Source organism: Artibeus jamaicensis, unplaced genomic scaffold (assembly GCF_021234435.1).
Source record: "Artibeus jamaicensis isolate MK-2021 breed Jamaican fruit bat unplaced genomic scaffold, CSHL_Jam_final contig_64, whole genome shotgun sequence".
In the NCBI taxonomy this organism is placed as follows: Eukaryota; Metazoa; Chordata; class Mammalia; order Chiroptera; family Phyllostomidae; genus Artibeus; species Artibeus jamaicensis.
The window spans coordinates 6,482,837-6,505,985 of record NW_026521911.1 but is presented as its reverse complement, the minus strand read 5'-3'; the positions used below and the strand labels follow the sequence as shown (position 1 = coordinate 6,505,985).

Genomic DNA, 23,149 nt, shown 5'->3' with positions numbered 1-23,149 from the left:
TACCCTCTACGTTCATGACTTGCCTGCTGAGTGTTCCTGCCCTAAGGGGACAGCGGGGTGGTGATGTGAATGGAGATGGTGAAGGACATCCTCACGTTCTGCTTAAAGGGGGAAGTCGGCAGGGCTTAGTCATGGGTTGGGTCTGAGATGCTACAGTTAAGAGACTCTTACTCGGGTGCCTGGGTAGATGGTGGTTTCTCACCAGGTTGGTGACCTGAAAGCAGAGCGGGATTGGGAACGAGGTGATGACCTCCATCTGAGCACCATAAAGGCAAGGAAGGGACATACCTCAGTAGGACACCCCAGAGGAAATGTCTGTTTGTAGTTCATAAGCAATTCTGGAGCTCATGCAGAGGTGAGGGCTGGAGATCTCAGTCAGGATCCATCTACAAGCAAGCAGGAGCTGACACCATGAGTACACAAAGGTTTGCTCGAGGAGAATGTGTGTGGGCTTTCTCCCCAGCTCTTCTCATGAAGAAGGAGCCAGGGCAGCCACCTGGTAAGAAGTATTATCAACCCCAGAGTGCCACTGGGACTCCAAGGAGAAGGCCTCGGTACTGGGAGACCATAGGGCCCGAGTCACACCAGGGCCCAAGATTTCCCTGGCCTGGCCCTTCCTCATAGGAGCAGTGACAAGACAGCTGGAGCGAAGTTGGGGAAGTGCTCTGAGCCCAGCCAGAGGGGCTTGATACGAGTGTGTAAATGCATTCAAACTTGAACCTTTTTAGAGATGAAGGCCCTTTAGAGTCCAAACCCTTCAACCCACCCAAGAATGTTGAGAACCTCCAAGGTTCAATGACCTTCCCAAACTCACAGGCCAGTCAAGTTGCGGAGCCAGGAGCAGAGAGTGAGGCAAAACTTATTCCTTTGTCTTAACCAGAAATGCTGCTTTTGTCTCTGGGTAGGAAGCTTCCTGCTGTCTCATTCAGTTGTACGATTTTGTATATATGTCTGTGGGCCTCCCTGTGGTGTGAGTTCTTCTAATGAACTGGAGATACAAATATTATTCCAAACAAGAGGAACACTGCTTGCTCCACCCTTCCCCACTGGACCCATTATGGGATCCTATTAGGGCTGTGGCTGGTTGGTTTCCAGTGGCTGTTCTGCTTAACGGGTGCCCTTACTATGCCAACCTGGTCAGTGCCAGCAAGGCCCTTGAACCCACGTATGTCCTCCGATCACTCACCAAGACAGCAGGTCTGACTTGCCTTAAGGAGCCTGTCAAGTTGGGAACTTGACAATCCTGTACTGGGAAAAGGAGAACCATCGGTGGAAGGGGAGTGTGTGGGCCTTGGAGTTGGGCCAGCTTGTGCTCCAGATCCTGGCTCTGCCTCTGCTACCGCATGGCTCTGGGCAAGTGGCTTTACGTGCTGCATATAGGAGTGTCCATCAACCCTCTAAACCAAGTCTCCTAGGAAAGGAGCGCAACATATCATTCCTTGTAGTACCTCGCTGCTCAAAAAATATATACACAGATACTGCCTTGAATGATGAAGAAATGGAAGGAAAGAAGGGGAGAGGGAGGGACAGAGGGAGGGATGGTAAGAAGGAGGATGGGTGGATACATTATCTAGTTTACTTAATTTTATCCTGCGGATTCAGAGCCCAGAGAGGTTAAATCATCTACTGCAAATCACATTACAGATTAGTAGCAGAAGGAGAAGTCATCTCCCACATCATTGTTTATGTATCTGTCACCTTCAGTTAAATTACAGATACTTTCAAAGAAGAAACCATTCAACTCTTCAAACCTATAACCCTAGACTATAGTATTTGCACCACAAATGAATGGATAGTGGTAGCTTCCACGTGTTACTGTAAAAATTCCTTTTGCCTAACATTTTCCTGAATCCTGATATCCCTGCTCCACACTGATCTAGATTCAGACGGAACAGCTGTCTGTCACCACCGAGGAGCCCCAAGTAGATTCTTATGTAAAACAAGCCCCAGTGACTGGACACCGGGACACGGAAGGCAGCAGATGCGTTTCTCTCTGGGCTGCCTCCTTGGTGTTCCGTGACCTTGATCTCAGCAGTAATACGGCGCTTATTTGCATGGTTGGGATAGAGTGAAGTCGGTTACCACGTCTGGGTTGTTGCTTTCTTTCCTCTCATGTGAAGGAATGTGGACTAACAGAAAGTGCCCAGAGTTTGAATCTTGGTTTTCCCTCCCACGAGCTCAGTGTGACATCAGGAAAATGACTTAACCTTTGTGCACCTACCTTCGATTATAACTTGACAATAATAGCAATTATTCATAAAATCCATTGAAAGTGTTAACTAAAATAAAGCCCCAGCACAGGGCTTGGTACACAGGTAATCAGTAAATGGTGGCTTTTATGGCAGCAGCCTGACCTGGTGAAAACAGGCTGTGGAATTAGACAGACCTGGATTTAAAGTCAGTTGCATCCACTCTCTAGCTATGTGACCTTGGGAAAACTCTTTAATTTCTCTGAGCTCTAGTTTCCTCATCTGTAAGAGTGAGATAACAGTGTCTATTTTGCAGGGTTGCCGTGAGAATTAAACAACAACAAATATATAATACATAAAATCTCAATCTAATATTGGCCACACACAAAAATGCTTGCTAATTATATGATAATGGAAGTAATGATGGTGAAGATGGTGGTGGTGATGTTGAAAACAGCTTCCAGTTCCACTTCCTTAATTGGAGGTGAAACTTGAGAGTAACCTGTCTCCTGGAAAGTCCAGCAGCCACCCAGAGAGAAACAGGGACTAGATTGTCCGGTTCTCGTTTGGGGAAGGGAAGAGGCAGTGTTCTGCCAGCCGACTATCAGGACCCGTGTTAGGGAGGAATCTAGCGGCACTTTTCCAGAGAGTGGGATTTCTGATGGGCAGGCAGACCTGCCTTGGTACCGGTATGTACCAGGAATGAGGTCTGTGTCTGACGGAAAACCCCATATCCTCCTGCACCTGGTGTGCTGTGCCACAATTTGTATAGTCAGAATGGGAGTCCGTTTAATGGGTTCCCACAAGCAGGCTGTCACCCAGAAACCCAGCAGCATTTCTGAGCCCAGCAAGGCAAGGCAGCCCCCAGAAGTACAGCTCCTTCACTCTGAAGGTTCTCAGCTGTGCATCTCACTCAGGAAGGGGGTTCCTTACGCCTCTGTGCAGCACCCCAGCTGGTGCAAGAGGTACAGGAGCAGGGGTGGCCCTCAGGGAAAGATGGGCAGCAGCTCCACAGGATATGAGGACTCCAGCCAGGCAGACTGGGCTGTGGGCTGAGCTAGACCTAACCTTAGAGGAGAGCATAGAACTTGGCTCAGAGCTGAAGCAAAAGTACTGCCAGATGGACCTAGAGTGAAAAAGGACTCCGTCAGGAGCCCTGTCTGCCTCACCTGTGTCCCCAGAGCCCAGGATTATGCCTGGCACAGAGCAGGTGTCTAGTACAAGGTTAATGAAGGTAGTAGCGTTCTCTGACATTCTGCCATGGCTGTCGTCAACTCCACATGAAGTGACAGTGGTGTGAATGACCTCAGCTGATCCCAAGCAGGAGGAGACATAGTACACATGGGAACCACCATCACCAGATTAGGTGGCTTGAATACCACCTTTCTTTCCTGGCCTGGGTGCCTGGACCCCATCTGCCTGGTGCAATACCTGCCCCTCCTCTGGAGTCAGAGAGAGAATACAATGCAGAGTGCCCTTTATCCCCACTTGAGTGGGATGGGAAGGGTCCCAAACTAAACTATCCAGACAAGGAAGACAGCTAACAGGACCCCGACTGTGGAGGCAACTGGAAAAGGGAGGGCAGCATAGGACATTTCCTCCTCCAAGAACACGGGAGGCAGCCATTTCTCTGCTGCACACCTTTGATTGTACCTCTTCCCTTGGAAAGGACTGACTGGGTTAAAAGGGCTGGACGTGGGACAGATACATCATTTCAGTGAATAGCCGTGGCTTCCAATGAGGGACAGGGTAGCAGATTACAGGAAGAGTTTCTAACAAAGGAGCCACCCACAAGTTAATTGATATCAGTTCAGAATATGTTTCAGGACACTGTATTGTGACAGAAATAATGTGATGTTGTCACATCTTTCTGGGCTCCCCTAAGCCTAGTAGGTATTTAGCTCACTCAAGCGAGTAGTTGGGTGAGAAAAGATGGCTACAAAGGTCAGCTGACAAGACACCATGAACCGAAAGAGAAAAGACTAAGGAGTCAGGGCCTTGGCCAGATGGCTGAGTTGGAACATTGTCTCGTACACCAAAGGTTGTGGGTTCCGTTCCCCACCAGGGCACATACCTTGGTTGTGGGTTTGATTCCTGGTCAGGGTGTGTATGGAAGGCAACCAATCGACGTTTCTCTTTCACATGGATGTGTTTCTCTCCCTCCCTCTCTCCCTCTCCCTTGGTGCTTTCTCTCTCTCTAATATCAGTAAACATCTTCAGGTGAGGATTTTCTAGAAAGGAAGGAGGGGTGACCTGAGCATTCATCCCAAAGGAGGCAGAGGATCATATACTATAGAAAGGGTCAGATCCCATGGAGAGGAGAGATTGGGCAGGCTCAGAGAGGGTAGAGGTGCCCACGAAACACAAGCTCTATTCGGTAAGTACTGATCAGCACCTACTCTGCACTAAGCTTGCAAGAAGATAAGCATCTGTGCCCCATTACAGTGTGGGCTCTTTGTGTGTCCCAAGCTTTGTTAGTCATTGAACCCCTAGTGTCTAGCATGGGGGGTTGGTACAGACTAAACCACAGCGAGTGGTAGAACGAGTCAGTGAGTCAGCCAGTCAGCTACAGCTGAGCGTCTGAAGAGAAGTGAAGACAAAGTGTTCTGAGAATTCCAGGCAGGGCCGTCACCCCCACTGCACATCCGTGTCCCTGAGATCCACACCACGGGGCTGCGTCTGGTTGGTGCCTGTTTGTTTGTGGAGCGCTGGGCCCAGGGCCTGGCTCAGGGGAGGCAACAGTAAACGCTTGTTTTTGAAAATGAATGAGCAAACAAACAAATGAACTAGTGAATGAAGACCTCTGTTAGGAAATGGCCTTTGGCCTCAGACAGATTTCAGTAAGGAGGATTGGCCATTAAAATACTAGTTATCCAACTTCAAGTCACAATAGCCCATGAGTGCATCATGAAATCAATTTAGTAAGTTGAAATTATTATTATTTTTTCATCCTTGCTCAAGGATATGTTTATTGATTTTAGAGAGAGAGGGAGAGAAACATTGATGCGAGAGAGAAACATCGATCAGTTGCCTTCTGTTCATGCCTTGACTGGGGAGCAAACCCACAAGCCAGGTAGGGGCCCTGAATGGGAATCACACCCACAGCCTTTTGGTGCACAGGATGATGCTTCAACCAACTGAGCCACCTGTGTAGGGCTCAAAATTATTTTTAATAGAAATACATTTAAATGGAATTGGGTACAATGAAATGGAAAATATCACTGCAGCACTGTGAAAAGAATATGTATTTCATAAGTCTGGTTTTGTGCATGCGGGTGTTTGTGTGTGTGTGTTTGTGTGTGTGTACGTACTACCGCATAGGTTGTATCACTTGCCATGGGTTTCAGTTGAATCGTATTTAAAAATGCATTCTAGACTGAGGGGCCAGCATAACTCTCCAAGATAATCAGAGAATAGAGAGAATTTTAATGTGGTTGGAACATAATTATAGTATTAATTTACAAATCAGAAGTCAATAGACAGGCTCTAACATTTGAAATCAAGATAGATGGTCTTAGGAAATCTGGAGTATTTGATCCTGGTGTGTGGGGGCAGGGGACATACGAGGGAGGAAAAACATAAGGGACTATGAGCCCAGAAAGGGGTTTTGGGGCAGGAACTAAGAAAGACATGCCTCTCACTTGTTCACTGACTAGATTAGAGCATTTCATCTCCTTTAGGACTTGAAACAGGGTATAAACAGAAGTAATATCACCCTGATGTCATGCCAAGTCTTCAGAATTTCTTTCAGATGAAAGAAAGGCACAAAAGTTTATAAAGGCATGAAAGTTTCTAGGAATTTTAAAAGCAAGAGTTGATGAGAGGAAAAAATGGAAAGGAGGGGGGAAAAGATCATGTGTACAGTACAATTTTTTTAATCAGCCCACTGCAGATCTAAAGTCACATGTGAGTGTTGGTAGCAGAGCAGTTACAGAAAAGCATTTGCTCGCCACTCCCCCTCACCCCACCTCGGGCCTTAGACAGCCCTGGGCTATAGCCCTCAGAGAAGCTGAGCAGGAGAGATCATCTAATGGAGTTCAAATAAACACCAGCTTCCTGACAGCTGGCCTCTGAGCGAATTTATTATTGAATTATCCTCCTGCGTTTTCCGTACAAGCCGAGCTGACAGGCTACCCCATCAGTTTAAGGGCTGGGGGAGTGGGAGGGGGGAAGACAATGATAAATTACTCTGATGGAAGATGGAAGACAGTAAAGATCCTACTTTCTCCAAAATGTCAACCATCATATATTATTCATGTTGGTTTTTTAAAAATCCCTCCCCACATTGAAATGAACGTTTATGATGATAAAGCAATGAGGTGAATTGAATTTGGGATGCAGGCAGCAACTTCTCACATCATCTTTATGAGCAGCTAACAACTTCTTCTCTGCCACTTGATCATCCTTCTATTGATTTCAAAACCGAATTATAATCTCTGTTTGCTTTGTAGCTTGAGTTTGTTCCTAGCTGTCCATCACAGGAAGTGTTAGCAGACGATGCTATGCTGACACTGGAACTGCTCAGGGTGTAGAGGGGGAAAGCCTGCATTCAAGTCCTTGGGCAAGTTAGAGCAAGTGACCTTGGGTGAGCAAGGCTCAAGTTCCTCATCTGTAATGTGGGCTTACCAATTCCCACCCTGCAGGTTCCTGGGAAATTAAATGAGATAAAATGCCCAAAAGCCCAGTGGCTGGCACATAGCACACATTCAGTAATAACACAGAGCACTTACCAAGGACAGTCTATGTATTAGGCATTATTTCAAATGCTTTGTAAGTACTAAGACCTTTACATCTCCCATCAAACCAGATGACATAGGTACTTCATCACCCATCTTTTACAAATATGAAACCAAGGTACCATGAAGTTGAACAACCTAGCCAAGGACCTAGGGCACATGTGTGGCAGAACCAGCATTTGAAGTCAAGCCAATTGACACTGGATCCCCTGTACTGAGCTTCTGTTCTTCTCTGCTAGGTCCTTTATATTCCCATCTCGGCCTCTTCAGTTTAGAAATGTAGACAGCATGGTGCTGTTACAGCACTGCAATCTCTGCTGTCCCCAACTTTCTCTCTAATACTGTACGACAACAGGAAAAGCTACTGCACAGTAGCTCTTACTGCTTGAATCTTAGCCCCACCCTTTGCTAGCTGTGTGACCTAGGACAGGTTTCTCAATCACTCTGTGCCTCATTCTCTTCATCTGTCAGATGAGGATAATAATCCATACCTCATGGGGATATCTGAGGATTAACTGAGATATAAAACAATCATGTGTTAGGGTGGTAAATATTTAATAAGTGTTAATAGTTGTTATCACTAATAGCAAGAGTCAGTGTTAGCATTTGTATAGGTTTTGGGCCACCACGAGAACTGGGAGGACAATGAGAATCTTAGCCTGAAGCATTAGCATGGTTCTCTAGTTGATGCAAGTGTCCTACACCATGGCAGGCAGAGGCCAGTGGACCTTTGAGGTCCTCAACCCTTGTTGGTAGAAGTGGAAGCTTTAACACAGAGTAAGCCCTTGGCTCATCAAGGTGGTAGCAAAGCCTGAGTCCTGGGAACCTGGGGTCCTAAGTGAGTTCTCTCTTAGGCAGTAATTTCAGTGTTTATAAGTCAGGGATTTTTTGTATTGCCTTCCAACACAGATAAATTTCAAGCAAGAAGAAGTTAAAATATTGGAGAACCATGTATCACATTACTAATATTGTCCTCACTGGAGAATATTGAGTGAGGACTTAACCAAACACCTCTGTGTGAGTCTAACTAGCCTCCAGTCGGACCCCGGAGGCCCCAAGCGTGGACTCTAAGTGGACTGCGCAGTGAGGGGCCGTGATGGGGGAGCAGCTCCCTCTGGGTGGCGCTCTGGCAGAGGGGAGGCACTCCATCCATCTCTGAAGACCACCTGTGACTCACCTGCAAATGAGGGGCTTGCATTCAGGTACCCCAAGGATCCTTCTGGCTTAAAAATTAAACTTTAATTAATCTGAAGAAGGCTATGGATTTCTTCCCTCTCTTCATACATACACAAAACTTTCCAAGAGGAAAAAAGTGCATTTATATTCATTCCAGAATATGAGTTCCCCAGACATAGGGGATTGTGTCTCATTTATAGTTATTTGACTATTTAAAATACAATGGACAATGAAAGAGAAACTTACAGGCCCTTCCTTTCTGTAGTTTCCATAAATAAATAAGAAAGTAGATGAATGAATACATTCCTTACTACACAGTGCTGTATATATCACATGGTAGTTGCTCAATTAAATTTCTAATAACTGAGCTTTGTTCTCATTTACAAGGCCTTTGTCTGTGTTTCCCTTCCCTCAACCCATATATGTCTATATTTAGTTTGGGATTTGTAAAATAAGGTATATGTTTTTTCTGTCATAGTCTTTTTTCATTCATTTATGTGATATTTCTTTACTCGACGTGTATTAAATGCATACTATAGATCTACTCCTATACTAAGCACTGGAGTTATAGAGATGAAAAGGACTTGGGTGTTCCCCTCCAAGAACTCGTAATCTAGAAAAGACAGTGAAGTGTTTGAACTAATGATTACTGTTTAGGGGAATAAGTACATTGTGCCTTGTTCACCAAAGAAGGAAGTGCCTTCTTTGTGCGGGGGAGTCAGAAGAGCTTGACTGAGAGGCAGGACTTAAAGGACAGGTTAGGGGAAATGAGGAGGAAAGACGTTCGAGGCCGATGAACCAGCACAGACAGCGTCAGGGAGGCATGGGAACGCATGCCACGGCGAGGACGTGAGAAGTAATGTAGCGAGGCGGCAGCACAGGATGTGAGACAGACATGAGCCCAAAGAGGCTGGCAGGGGCCAGATCCCGAGGGGACTCATGTGCCAAGGTGAGAAGTTTGGACTTTATCTGGAGGCACTGGGGGACTACAGAAAACGACCTATACAACACAGAGTTGCCGATGATGTGGCAAAAGCACCGTGGTAAAGTTTAAAGAGCTGGGGATCTTAGATTTGCAGGAACATTGAAAGAAAGTGGTTGATCAAGTTCTGTTGATTTGGACCTAAGGTGATCGAAGGCGATACAAAATAAACATAGGAAGAGCTTTGAAATAAGTTATAAAGGATGAAGCACAAGTAGAAGTTGGCTTTAGAGTAATGTCATCTACAGCACATTAGAGTTTGTTTCATCAAAAGAAATCACAGACTCACACGGTCGTGACTCGAGGGCACCCACGGTGCCTGCCCAGTGTGCTCCATGAAGGACAGGAAGAAAACACTGGAACGTCTGTCTTTACTTTTTATCTTAAAAAATGGGGGGGGGGGGCAGGTTAACAGTTTACCCATATGAAATTCTAAGTTTTTCGTTTGCTCCCTTGGTCCCCATGTTAGCTGGTTACGAGTCTGGACCAGGCCACGAAGCATCCAAGGGAGATGGGGATCCCCTCCTTAGCCAGGTACACAGTGAGCCTGTCCTGGTTTACTGTTACAATGTGATGACAAGGGATGTTTGTGTAAAATCTAGTTTTAACCAAACCTATGCATAAAACTGTCCAGCAGCATGAAGAACATCTTGAACAGTAACCACAGATCACAGGTAATACAGTCCAAGCAAACACAGCAATAGCAGAGCTGACACTTGTAATAAATACAGCATCTCCCTCAACTCCATGAAGTTAAAACCAATAATGGTCATTCTCATCAGATCGCAGAAGGAGGTAACCAAGAGATTCAGAAGGTTCAAGAATCTAAAAGAGAGTTAACCAGAAGATTCAAAATTTAAAGAAAACTATTGGAAATATATATATTTTTATGCATTAACTGTTGCACTAACCAAATGGAGAGCATGCTTTCCAATGGTAGCTCATGAAGGCAGCCCATGTGTGCGGCATATCAGTAAACATAAATACACCCAAGGAACTGCTCAAAAGTGTTTGCAGTGGGTGTATAATCAAAAGGAATTTTAAGCCCTGGCTGGTGTAGCTCAGTGGATTGAGTGCAGGCCTGCGAACCAAAAACTCACGGTTCGATTCCCAGTCAAGGCACATGCCTGGGTTGCAGGCCAATTCCCAGCGGGGCACACACGACAGGCAACCATACATTGATGTTTCTCTCCCCTCCTTCTCTCCTTCCTTTCACCTCTAAAGATAAATAAATAAAATCTTTAAAAAAGAATTTTAAGAACCCTTCTCTGATAATGTTTACTCTAACTTTTAAGACAGCTAAAATAAATTGAGATTCTCAATTATTTAGGTGTATGTCAAGGTCAAACAGTAAGTAGTTTCAGAGGTGACGTGATGTTCCCAAGTTCCCATTGATAATAAATGACGAGTCCTTAACTTGAATCCTGGCTTCTCAGCAACTCTTGCAAGAACGGGTAAGTCTATTTCCTATGTGGACTTAATTTTTCCACCTCTACAATGAGAAGTTTGAAAGAGATGATCAGAAAGGTCTCTTCTAATATGTCATGACTAGTGGGTTCCCAAGAATGGGTTGGGTATATGGGTATAGGTGGAAGACATCAGGCCAGAAAAGCTGGTTCAGGAAACTGAGGCAGAGCACTGAAATGGAAAGGTAGAGAGAGCTACAGAACAGCCCGTGTGGCCAGGCCGGAAATAAAGTCTTGGGAGGGTGCATTGTGGAATTGGTCAGGGGTTTCACTGGGAACCCCTTAATGGGGGTAGTTTTACAGACCATGAGGTGGGGCTTCTTATTTGGGCCCAAATAAGGTTCTTACAAGACTGGGTAAGAGTGTAGTAGATGCTGGAAAGATCCCCACTCAAACACCATGAATTAGCAGAAAACAGTTTAGGGGTTGGTACAAGTCAGACATATAAATCTATTTAAAATATGCGATGCAAAGGAGTGATTTGCACAGCCGAGAGTGATATAGAGTAGCAAATACTGGGACGCAGAGAAAGACTAAAGTTGCTTTTTGCCGCCTAGATCCAAAATGATTATTCCAACCTCCTAATTACGAGTTTCATTAGCTGTGTTCATTTACTAACCAGAAAAGTTAAGCTGCAGTTTTTCTCTCTTCACCTTTATCTGCTTGCATAACATACATTGAATAACAAATGTAACGTAATTTCTGGCATTCTTTTTTTTTTTAATTTGGTGCATAAAAAAGAGGTGCAGACGAGGAGGCTGTGGAATGGAAGTGGGATCCTGCAAGCTGAGGCAGGCAAGTCCTCCAGGGGAAGAAACCAAGCTTCTTGCAATGCAGTTGGGCAGACTAACTAGAAAGGCCCAGCCCCCGTCCCTCGACTCCCACCCAGGTCAAGCAACTCAAAGTTCTCTGGCCTTACAGTTATAGAAACACATCAGTTCTTTATTCATTCAGGGATTAATTAATTTATCGAGAGTTTATCTTGTATACCTTGTATTCAAATTCCAAGGCAAGCCCTTGTTTTGGCGGAGGTTTCCTTTGGCCCACTCGGAAAGAACATCAGCCATTCTCAAAGCTCGGTCACAGTGGTGAGAGGGATGTGCTCCCTGACTTCACGCAGCTCATGGTCTGCTGGGGGCAGAGGGTTGCCTGATATATGACAGTGCTCAGCATTTTGGCAGAGGAGCCCAGAGGCCAGGAGTGCTGGGGAACCATTCGGTGAATGCTGCAGGTGGGTGCCGAGAGTGAGCAGGCGGTTTTCGGGTAAACAAGATGGGCAGAAGGGCCCAGGAAGAGGGAACACTTCAGAGATAAGTATGAGCATTGTATGAGCTTTATTAACATTCTGAAGCATGTAGGAGAACTACTTGAGCCGGATTGGGTAGCACCAGATTAAAACCGTTATCCATTCTTAAATAGGCGTTGGATTCCATTCCACAGCCCATTGTGAAAAACTTCAGCCTGAGTGACAGATGAGAGAATGGAAGGCCAGAGAGGTCGGAGGACTCTGCAAGGTCATACAGTTAGTTGCCAGAATTAGAACTAGGAACCGACCCCTGGCCAGCACCCCTGCCTGTCTGCTCCCTGACTCACAGCTCAGGTTAGTTTCTTACCTGCCCGGATTTGTCTCTCCAGCAGTTTCCTGTCTTGACCCCAAACCTGGCCACTGTCCCCAGGAAGCAATCAGGCAGGTCTTCCTCCTCACTGGCCTCAGCGAGGACACCTCCATCAGGCCCCAAGCATATGATGGGCCTATTGCCAGCCTGTTTGCTGCCTGCCTTGGCCTGGCACAAGCGCTCCTTCCTGGCAGAGTTCAGCCAGCCTAATTGCTTATTTTGTATCCCAGCTGCCTGACATATGCCAAACCCATGTGTCGACTCACTGGTGTCGGAGACAGCTACACTCAGGCTTTGCAAATTGGCTCTGGTGAGCTCCAGCACACAAATGGGGACTGCAATTCATGCATTTCTAAAACCCCAGCACCTAACACAGTGCCTAGTTTTTTGTAGGTGCCCAGTTCTTTAATTAAATTAAAGCGAATTTTCGTGACTGCAGATACACAACACAGTAGTGAGAGTAAGGACTCGGAAATAAGAAGTCGTGCCTTTGAATGTTAGCTCAGCCAGCTGAGCTCTTTGCTGTCTGACCTTGAGCGAGTCTTTTCTCTCTGAGCTGCAATAACTTAATCATTTCTTTTTGCCTAATGAAGTCTCAGGGAGCAATAACCCGTCCTTACTCTGGCCCCTGGGGGTGTGGTCCCTGCCCTCCTGTAGCTCACGGGGAAGTATGTAGCTCTGCAAGTGTGAATGATGTAATTACATGCCAGTCACAAGCAGGGAGAGATTCTTGGAAGGTTTAGAGGAGCCTGGAGGAGGGACAATTAGTAGTGCCAGGGGAAAATGGTCACAGCCTCACCGAGGTGAGGACAGCTTAGAGGGGACTGTGAGGATGAGTAGCGAGTGACACCCCCAAAGCCCCATTATGCCAAGACAGTGACCAAGGGGAAGCCAAATGCATCAAATATAAGACAGGTAATAAGAAGATCATGTGAGGCAGCTGGGAAGCCAAGTTGGTGTCAGTGATTTATACCCTGTGTTAGTGATTTCTCACCGTGACGGTCTTCCCTTGTGGATCGTCGCTGCTACAGAGGCAACTGTTTCTGAGCCATGCTGACCCTTCCCAAGGGCCAGTGTTCCCCTGGTGCACAGAAGACGGCTCACACCAGCGTCCAAGGACAGACTGTTAAATGTCCAGGGTTTCCACAAGCTAGTTTCCGAACATGATGATTATTAAAAATTAAATTATATGAAATTAAACCTAAACAAGTGATAGTAAAAACAAATATGATAAATATTCAAAGCTCATCACATCCCAGTTATTTTGCTATGCTCTCTGCTCTGGAGTTCATTAGGACTATCATGTCTCTTTGGTAGAATTACCAAATAATGGTGTGTTATGGGCATCTCTTCCCAGCTCTGGGTTCAGTTACATCCCATTGGCATCTGAAATCGGCCATGGTAGAAGTATCATATTTACATCACAGAAGTAGACGAATGCTACAAAAGAAAGCTGTTTTTTCTTTTGAAAGCCAATGGTTAAATGTTTAGCAGTGCACCACTGGTGGTATCCATTAAATAAATGGAGAAAGAAAGAAGGCGTTTGGAGGCCCAACCCCCACGTCTTTTCAAACCTCCCTGGACAAAACCACATGGCAGGAGACACAGTTCAGAGGCCTCCACGGAGCAGACTTCCCATCTCCTTTGTTCCAGGGAAGTCTTTATGTTAAACTGGGTTTTCTTGACAACTGAAAATCACAGTCAAACAGAAGGAGAATGGAAGTGTTTTTCTCCAGGACTTAATTCCTGAGCCAAATGCCTGTTTTGGCCCGAGGCCTCGGAGGCCTGCAGGGGCACAGGGCGTCAGCTTCATCTTGTCCAGAACGCACTGGAGCCTGGACTAAAATTTCATCTGCTCCGGCTGGCTGACGTGGAGGCCACGTGATAGCAAGATGGTGCTGATACAAGGTTTCCCAATTATCAGGAAATCCCCAAAGAAAGATAAATCAGAGGAGGCTGGCCCGCAAGTGTGTGAGGGGCGGCAGTCAGGGCAGCCCCCAAAAGGAAACCATTCCCGGAGGACTGGTTATTATTGTCCAGGCAGAATGTGAAGACACATGTGTCAGGAGAAGGCTGGACACTGGCCAGCGTCAGGAGAGGTCTGTTAGTAATCCTCGGGAAGGACAAAGTTCCAGCAGTACGAAATTCAATTTTCCTCCATTAAAGAAAGCATCTCTCAGGACCAGCTGAATACAACTGATGGAATAAATCTTTCCCATTATCGGAGAGATAATTTTACGTAAATATATCGGGAGACCTTCAGAGCAGGACTGAGAGTCTTTGCTGAGCCCTGGCTGCTTAACTTGTTTGCCATGTAATTGCATTTAGACCAAGGGCCTCGGAAGGAAACCGCTGACTGAATTAGCATTAACCAGATTGTGTGTCGTGAAGTGAGGTGGGGTGGGATAGGTGGCGGTGAGGAGCTGGATGCATTCTGGGTAGTTATTCTTGCTGTTCTTGCCTTCAGAAAGGACAAGTTGACACTGGTGAACCAGCTGCGTACAAGCCTGGTGTTAATTGCTTTTCTCATCAAACAGAGAAAAGTTTATCACTCTAAGAAGGTAGAGATGTAAGCACCTAATAAAGCAGAGGCTGAGTTTGAAATTTTTTTTTATGAATGCCCGCAGACCTCATCAGGAGCTCTTCCCTAGGCCAGACAAAAGCCTTCTGACCCGAGGTGGATGGAGAAAGTTGTTTGGACAACAGACACTACCTGTGTCTTTGCCTCGGATATGTCCTGTCGACAAAGGCTGCCTCTCTAGTGCCCTGATCCCTTAGGACGCTGACCCCAGTGGGCACCTTCATTTCCACCCCTTTCTACCCAGTAACCTGACTGGTCCAGTCGGGCCCAGAGCAGCAAAGCCTGGATTCCAGGTCTGGCTCTGCCAGGCACACCTCCCTGCATGGCTTGGGGCAAATGACGTAACCACTGCGGACTCCAGTTTCCTCGAGTTCCACCAGCTCAGTGACTTTCCATCTGGCTTTTCTCTGGCATCTACAGGGACTAAGACTCCACAGAGTTGCCTTCAGAATCACTCCAAGAGAAAGGGGGCGCCCACTTCCGCTTCATCTAGAGCAGACAAATCTGTTTATATTTGTTTCCTACTTTGTGGTCCTTATAAAATGCTAAAAAGATCCTTTCTGAAATAATGGAGGGAAAAATCATTCTAGATGGTCTGTAATTGTCCCACTTACTTACTCAAACCCCCATTTTCTTTAAACAGTGACCTAGGCATTTCTAGGTGCTGCAGGAAGAGGAAATAGACCTTGACCCTGCCCTTGAAGAGCTCATAATCTGGTGGGGAGGAGAGACATGTACAGTGAGCTATGTTATCAAGGTGTTTGCAGCAGGTTTTGGAAGAGAGTGACTAGTTCTAATTAGGGCCATGAAGGCTTCGGGGAAGAGGTGTCCTTTGAATCTGGGTCATAAAGGGTGAGAGCGAGGGCAGAGGGGTTGCAGGAGTGATGTTCAAGTGCAGGAGCATTGCACAGACACAGAGGCTTTAAACGAATTTGCCTGACGAGTGTGGGAAAAGCACATGGTTAGCTGCCTGGAATATAGAGGGACAGTGAGACAGGGGGCACTGGAAGGTGACAGGTTTCAGAACCCACTCCAGGGGGACAATGCGAGCATCTCGCCCTTCTCCTGTTGGCAGTGCCAGGTGAGAAGTGCCGTCTATGCTGTTCACTCGCTGTATGTCCACTTCCAGGGAGACTGTTAGTGACAGTAATAACCACTGCCATTTATGGCGCTTCCTCTGTACCAGGATGAAGAAAGAGATTCAAAGATCCGTCACATCCTTACGCAGGGTTAGAGAGCTAGAAAGTGGCAGAGCTGGGGTTTGAACCCAGACCCACACATATAACTACACTCTATAGTTTTATCTCCTTACAGCGCAGTATAGTAGCCTTAGAAAATAACCTCTGAATGAAATATCTGAAGACATTTCCCCATAATAATTCTTCTTTAAAATCTTCACTGGAGGATATGTTTTATTGATTCTTAGAGGGGAAAGGGGAACATTGATCAGTTGCCTCCTTGTACACGCCCTGACCAGGAATCAAACCTCCGGCCTCTTGGTGTATGGGGCAACACTCCAATCCACTAAGCCACCTGGCCAGGGCCCAATAATAATTCTTTAGGGGACAATTTGATGCCTTAAATTGAGGCAGTATGAAAAGAAGGGAGGCGGTTATTCATCTTGAGTAAATACCGTAAGCCCCGGAGTGCCAAGAGTGTCTGAGTGTCCTGCCTTCTACCTTCTGCCCTCTCGGGGTACCCTGACAGCCAAGGTTCTGAGTGTGAAAAGCAGATCATGTTATTTATTCTTCTCTACCCACAGGCACGCATGTGTCATTCGCGGTCAGGTGATGACATCGGATGGGACCCCGCTGGTTGGTGTGAACATCAGTTTTGTCAATAACCCTGTGTTTGGATACACGGTCAGCAGGCAAGATGGCAGGTAGGAGGCCTTTTGTGGACCAGGGTCAGAGAAAACCTTGCTTTTGTGGTCTTGCCACAAAACTGCTGATGGTACGGCCACAGGGAAAGACGACGGGACTTGGGTTCAGGGGACCTGAATTCAGACGCCCAGTCCTTCCACTCACTACCCATGTGACCTTGCATCTCGCTCTGGCCTGAGTCCCTTTGGCTATGGATTAGGCGGACGGTCTCTTCTCATTCGGTTCTCACAGTAGACCCAGGGCACCTTAGACATGTCCTGCCTCAGGACTTAGGACGTGAAACACTCCCGCCACTGTCTCCAGACCAGACAGCGCCACAAATCTTAACACTCCTGCTGTGTTTTCCAGCTGCAGCCCCCTAGGGCTGTGGAAACCACTGACTGATGACAGAACTCTGACCTTGGGGTCCCCGTGAGAACCATCGGCAGAATAAAGCGAAGCTTTTTAAATCGCTGTAGCGCTCTCATTTGCTAGCTGTGTGTTCTCGGACAAATCTCCTCACCTCTCTGGGCTTCGATGTCTTCATCGGCTAAGTGGCCCTGACACTGTCTAGTTCACAGATTGGTTGTAAGGATTAGAGTCTGTGATGGATAGGGAAGCACCTGGAGCGTAGTTGATATCCGATAAATCTTGGCTCCCTGCCCTGCTCTCTTTCATTGCTGTATTTCCAGGGTCTGGCACGTGGTAAGCATGCAATAAGTATGTTATTTATAAAGTTCACAAGCTATTAAATAACAAGAAGATAGTGATTATAGTACAAACAATGGGAACACTGTGGAGAAGGGGGGAGGGGAAGGGGAAAGTAGAATGTTTAGGCTGTCAGTGGTGACAAGTCCTCTATTTTTAATAAAATCAGGTGGTAGCAGTCCATCTGGCTACGTGTGGGCCCATAAGGTTGATTTTCACTCTGTGTTGGAAATTATGCCCCAGGCTGATTGATTTTAGCACCTCTTTAATCCAATATCAGATGTGAACATGTCCCGGCCGAGGTGATAATGAAGCGGAGGCTCATCTGTTTGCAGACATGGGTGCCTCCTAGACAGGGCTGGCAGGCTTGACTCCGGGAGCCTTCTCCCCCTGCTGGCTCTCCCCGTGAGTGGGAAGGGGCCCAGCTGGAAGAGGTTCATGGCCAGTCACTGGGGTCACCTGGCCCAGCCAGGCCCGGACTCCCTGCCCTGCACTCACTCCATCCCGGGAAGGACCTCAGCGCAGACTTCCAACACAGCATGGAGGAACCTCTCTCCTCACGCTCTGTGTGTCCCGCCTTCCAGCTCAGGGTCGCCTGCTTTATGGAAACAGCAGTTACTCTGACTACAGTTTTACCTGCTATGAAACAGTCATCAGAAAGGAGCCATCGGGACTGCTCTTTTTTTGCCATGAAATTGGACTGTCATTCATGTGAGGTGGCAAATCGCCGGTCCTTTGCCCTGCTGTACCTGGTTAGGGTGGGTCCATAAAACATACCAGAGTCGCATGAATTTGGTGGCCCTGGGGGACACCTCACTCTAGCATCTCCAGGTTTTGATCCCTCCCTGTGTGTGCTATTCCTGCAGTGTGTAATACCCCTTGAGAGCACAGGAGTCCTGGGAGGTACGTGTCAGATGTGTCCCCTGTCAGCCTGCTCAATTACATCATAGGAGCCGAGTTGCTTCGACTGGTAGCTTGGGTTTCAGAACAAGTCTTACCAGTGCATTATGGGATTTAAATTTTCTTCCCAACTTAGACACTGCATAATATATGGGAAAGTCACTACTTAATCTCTGAGAGTCTGAAGATCCCTGTTTGTTGTATGTGGACCAGTAGCATCTGCCCATTTTCCTCTCCCTTGCCTCTGCCTCGCCCTGTTTCTTCCCTCTCAGACCCCAGGAGACACGGTAAGGCTAGAGGGACAGTTGGAGATGACAGTGCAGTTATGCAAATCCAGGGACCCTGCCTAACTCACCTTTGTGAACTTCACTCTCCCGCCCCCGCCCAACCATACACATGCACACCCCCCACTGAGATGCCAGACCTCCAGTCTTAACAAGAATTCATAAACATTAAGCAGTAAGAGAGAAGTTAGCCAAAAAGATCATTAAAAAAGATGAAAAATAGAAGTCATGAAGAAAATTTCCAAAGAGTAGCAGACAAGAGAAGCAGTTCAAGCTCATTGAATTGAAAAATGGGATTATATAGAGCCCAATGCTCAGGGAACAGGGTCCTGTGCTTTTCCCATCCATTATCCCATCTATCTAATTAAAAACCCTGCCAAGTGATTATGATCATTAACTTCATTTTACATGAAGAGATGGAGGCTCAGACAGGTGACATAACTCACCTATGGAGAAAGCGGCGATGCTTGGGCTGCCCAAAACTGCTCGGGCTTCATCTGAGAACCAGGCCTTCCCACTGGGGTCAGGTTCAACTATGTGTCCCCAACAAGGTTTCCCTCCGGATGAGCAGGACTGGCTCGTGGCAAGGCCAGCTGCCCCCAGCTTGCTCACAGCCATGGGAATGCCTTTCAGTGTTTGTCTTCACTCCCTCCTCATCTTTATCTTCTCGTGAAGGGAGCTTGTAAGCTGGGCCAAAATTCTGTTTGATGGTTCAAAAGTGTTCTGTCAAAGTACAGATGCTATTCAGTTCCATTACAGAAAATTGCTCCCTGCGTGTTCCCCCAAACCACAGGTATTCTCCTGGAGGGCCAAATCCCAAAGCCTAGTTCGAAATGGGCACCTGCTGTGGTGTTTCTCTCTCACTACGTAACAAAGCAGGGTGGTGCCCAATTTCCTTTACCCAAGGGTGGGCCTAGAATGGGCTGAGAAGCAGGTGAAGTGGGTGGAAAGCTTCTGCAAAGGACAGAAGAGTCAGGCTTTGGAGCTTGGAGACCCGAATCTGGGGGTGCCATCTACCAAGATTTGGCACCAGGACAGAACAGTTCATTACAAAATCCTTCCCCTTTCTAAAGGAGGGAAGAGAAGTTGGAGCAATGACCTCAGTCCCACAAGGTGTATTTACCAGGGATAAAGGAGAGGCCCTGCATGGGGGGGTCTCTAAAATCCACTATACCGGTCAACATCGGTTGACTTACAGTAACAGCCAAAGTTAGAAGGAATGAGGCTGTTCAGTGGACAGTCCATTTAGAAGACATTACAGTATCACCCATGCATTCATTCTCTAAACTAGAATCATCAAACACTGGGCTAGGTTCTACAAAGACTGAGAAGAATCAGTGTCGCCGGGCCAGAGAGTTGAACTTGTGATTCCAGGGCAACGAGGAGTGAACCTGGTACAGCAGGAGCCCAGGGCAGAGAGCTGGAATTCTGACTGGGTAAGGAGTTAGCAAGACAAGAACGGGCCTTGAAAGTGCATCCTAAAAGTAATAGCTAAACGGACTTTGTCCGAAGAGACATCACAGCCAGGAGGTGGCAGGTAGACACAATCGCTACACCCTGAACAATGGTCAAAGGCAGAAGAAGCAACAGACTAACCTGTTGTCACCTCAGCAGGTAGAACAAGGACCAGGAGCTGAAGAATTATAAGGAGAGAGACCCAGGCTCAACTGAAAAAAGTCTTAACAATCAGAATTAACAAAAGATCAATCCTCAGTCCTCCTGGGAATAGAGCAAGCTCCTTACCACTGGAAATGTGCAAGTGAGAACCAAGTGGCCCCTTGACAGTGAGTTCATGGAAGAGACTAAAGCATCAGGTTGGGAGAGGGCAGTGAGCACAGGCTCTCAGGGGACGTTTTCATGGAGATCTCATCTCAGTGAGGAGGTTTGGACTCGGTCTCCTGGTTCCCCATTCACTTCCAAAGTACTGCAGGTCTAGCCGTGCCATCTCTAAAAGGCTTAGCTACTCTGTAATCCCAAAGACCTGTGTTGAGTAATCTATCATGGGCAGAACTAAAATTGATGGAGAGTCATAGAATCGTAGTAACTTAAGAATAGTCCATTTGAACCTCTACATTTTATGGGTTAGAAAATTGAGGACCAATAAAGTTAAGTGACCTACCCAAGGACACACAGCACTTCACGGCTGAGGCAGAACTAGGCTTAGATTCCTAACACCAGGGCAGGGCCTTTTCCTCCTTATTCTGCTGCCTTTTCACTGAGCTTCAGCTCCAAGGGACCCTACGTACCAGGAGCATCACAGAGGCCCATGAGCTGTCCAGTGTCTTGGCAGATGGCTCTTCATCACAGTGGTTTTTAATTTGGTTTTGGCAAATTCTCTATTGTGAATCAATTTTTAAAAATAATGCTTTCTGGACTGTTTCTGTGTGTGGGTGCAGTCATTTGTTTTAGGTTTCAAAGTCTCCTCAACAAGGACCCAGAGCTTTTGCTGTAGTTTTTCCTTCTTTCCCTGTCTTTCTCCTCCTTCTGCTCTTCTTCCTTCTGTTTATCATCATTTCCTGTTGCCTCTCAACCCTCCCTTCCCAAACAGCTTTGACTTGGTCACAAACGGGGGCATCTCCATCATCCTGCGGTTCGAGCGGGCGCCTTTCATCACACAGGAGCACACCCTCTGGCTGCCTTGGGATCGCTTCTTTGTCATGGAAACCATCGTCATGCGACATGAAGAGAATGAGATCCCCAGCTGTGACCTGAGCAACTTCGCCCGCCCCAACCCTGTTGTGTCTCCATCCCCACTGACGTCCTTCGCCAGCTCCTGTGCAGAGAGAGGCCCCATCGTTCCAGAAATTCAGGTACCCAGCTTTCCTAACTGTGTTTCTCCACGCCTTTATGTCATTCGGGGAGTGGAAGAGGATCTCAGAGATGGGAAAGGGAGGCCCGGCCGCCCACCGAGCAGAATGCAACTGCCTGGCACCCTCAAGCATATGATGAATCCCTGCTCCCCTTGCACCCTGTCATCCGCTTCATTTTCCTTTTCCCCGAGCCCCAGTGCCCCCCTCTCTCATTATTTCTGTTAACAATATTTACGATGATAGGTTCTACCAACAGAGAGTCCCAAAAAGTAAGCATCGTGACAAAGATTAAATGAGAAAATGTCAGTGACGTGCCTGGCACAATGTCTGGCACTCAGTAAGTGCTCGATGAATTTTAGCCATCATTATTATTATTGTTGTTATTATTATTGAGATTATTCTACATGCTCTCTGTCTTCATGCCAATTAAGGATTCCTTTGGCTCAAATCTATGTATGCAAGTGCTTTACTTAATTGCCATTAAAAGGAAGTAATTTGGAAAGATGCATTTTAATCTAGTATTTAGAAATCAGTCAAGATAGATTCTTTGCCCAGCAGAGCTGTGTAGAGTTGAATTTGTTCCGCCATCCCCGCCCAGTTTCTAATAGCAGCAACGAAGGCCAGGCGAGGAGGAGAGACAGCAGTGTCGGAGCGAAGCCCCGGTGGTCCGCCTGCTTGCGGAGAACTCTGGCTGTGTGCATGTTAATGGGTTGCCAGGGTTGATGGAGCAGGGTGGGTGGGGACTCACATTTTGTGTGTATATTTCATGCCTGGCTGAGCAAACACCTCTCTCTGTGGTGTGCCCTGTCGAGTGGCTTCAGCCGCCAGCCCACGAGAAGGAAATACACCTATTTTGAAATTCTTATTGCACCCCAAGGTTGAAACCTCAGTGCTTTTCAGAGATTCGGTGCTTGTCTCCTGTCTCAACTACCAAGCTGACCTTTCTTATGAAATGCTTGTCAACAGAGACCAAGCTTGCTGGAGAAGAGTAATTTGCTACCCAACCCTGGTTCAGCTCCAGCTCGGCATTTCCCAGGAGCAGGGACTTGGAAACAAATGATGTTAAAAGTCCCACCCTCTTTACAATGCTCCCTGGTCTGGGTGTTTCCTAGCCCAGCTGGGTCACAAAGCTTGCTTATTATCATATTGACAAAATACATGAAAATAAACTCTTGGGTTTTCCTAGTCCAGCCATTGGCTACCCTTTGCAGGTACTGAGAGGTGTAAATTTTAAATGGAGTGTTAAAGAAAGTAAATATTTATGAGAGCATCAGGATGGCCCATGAACTCTGCCTGTGACCCACTGGGGTATAGAACCTGTGTTGCCCAGAACTTGTAAGCTGAAGTTTAGGAAAAGTGCTTTGGTTTAGGCCCAATCCCTAACATTTCATGTATTTGGGGGAACGGAGTGAGAGTTCACACCTATATATGAAATGGACGGAAAGGAAAGGGTTTCTTTGGGAAGGCCCTATTTTTCTGTGAACACAGGATAGAATAATCACTGTCCTTTTAATGGATATGTTAGCCTCAATTGATTTAATGTCCCTTTCTTGAAACAGAGCCCAGAGCATCAAGCTGATACAAGTCCTCTGTTTTTTTGCCATGTTTCAGAAAATCATGGCATTAATTTCAACTTTCCACTGTGGACCTGAGCCCGTGGCAACCAGGTGAAACGCTCTGCTCATCTAGCACAGCACTGGAGTGTGGAAACTCTGTGCAACCAGTCCGACCTCTTTCTGTGGATGAGCTGGGGCGTTAGCCACAGGTCCTTGGCAGGCTGTGCCCTTAACCCTGAGTAACTGGTCAGAATCTCCTAGTCTCTGTCTACTTTCCTGAAGA

At 46.8% G+C, this 23,149-nt stretch overlaps 1 protein-coding gene across 1 annotated transcript in view; it reads left to right on the top strand.

The window, feature by feature from the left end:
• Window positions 1-23,149, top strand: part of TENM4 (teneurin transmembrane protein 4) — a 725,358-nt gene that overhangs the window by 637,528 nt on the left and 64,681 nt on the right. The window contains exons 19-20 of the mRNA XM_037138546.2: window positions 16,509-16,628; window positions 21,049-21,310. Of these exons, the coding sequence (XP_036994441.2) occupies window positions 16,509-16,628; window positions 21,049-21,310 (382 nt within the window). The remainder of the gene's footprint in view (window positions 1-16,508; window positions 16,629-21,048; window positions 21,311-23,149) is intronic.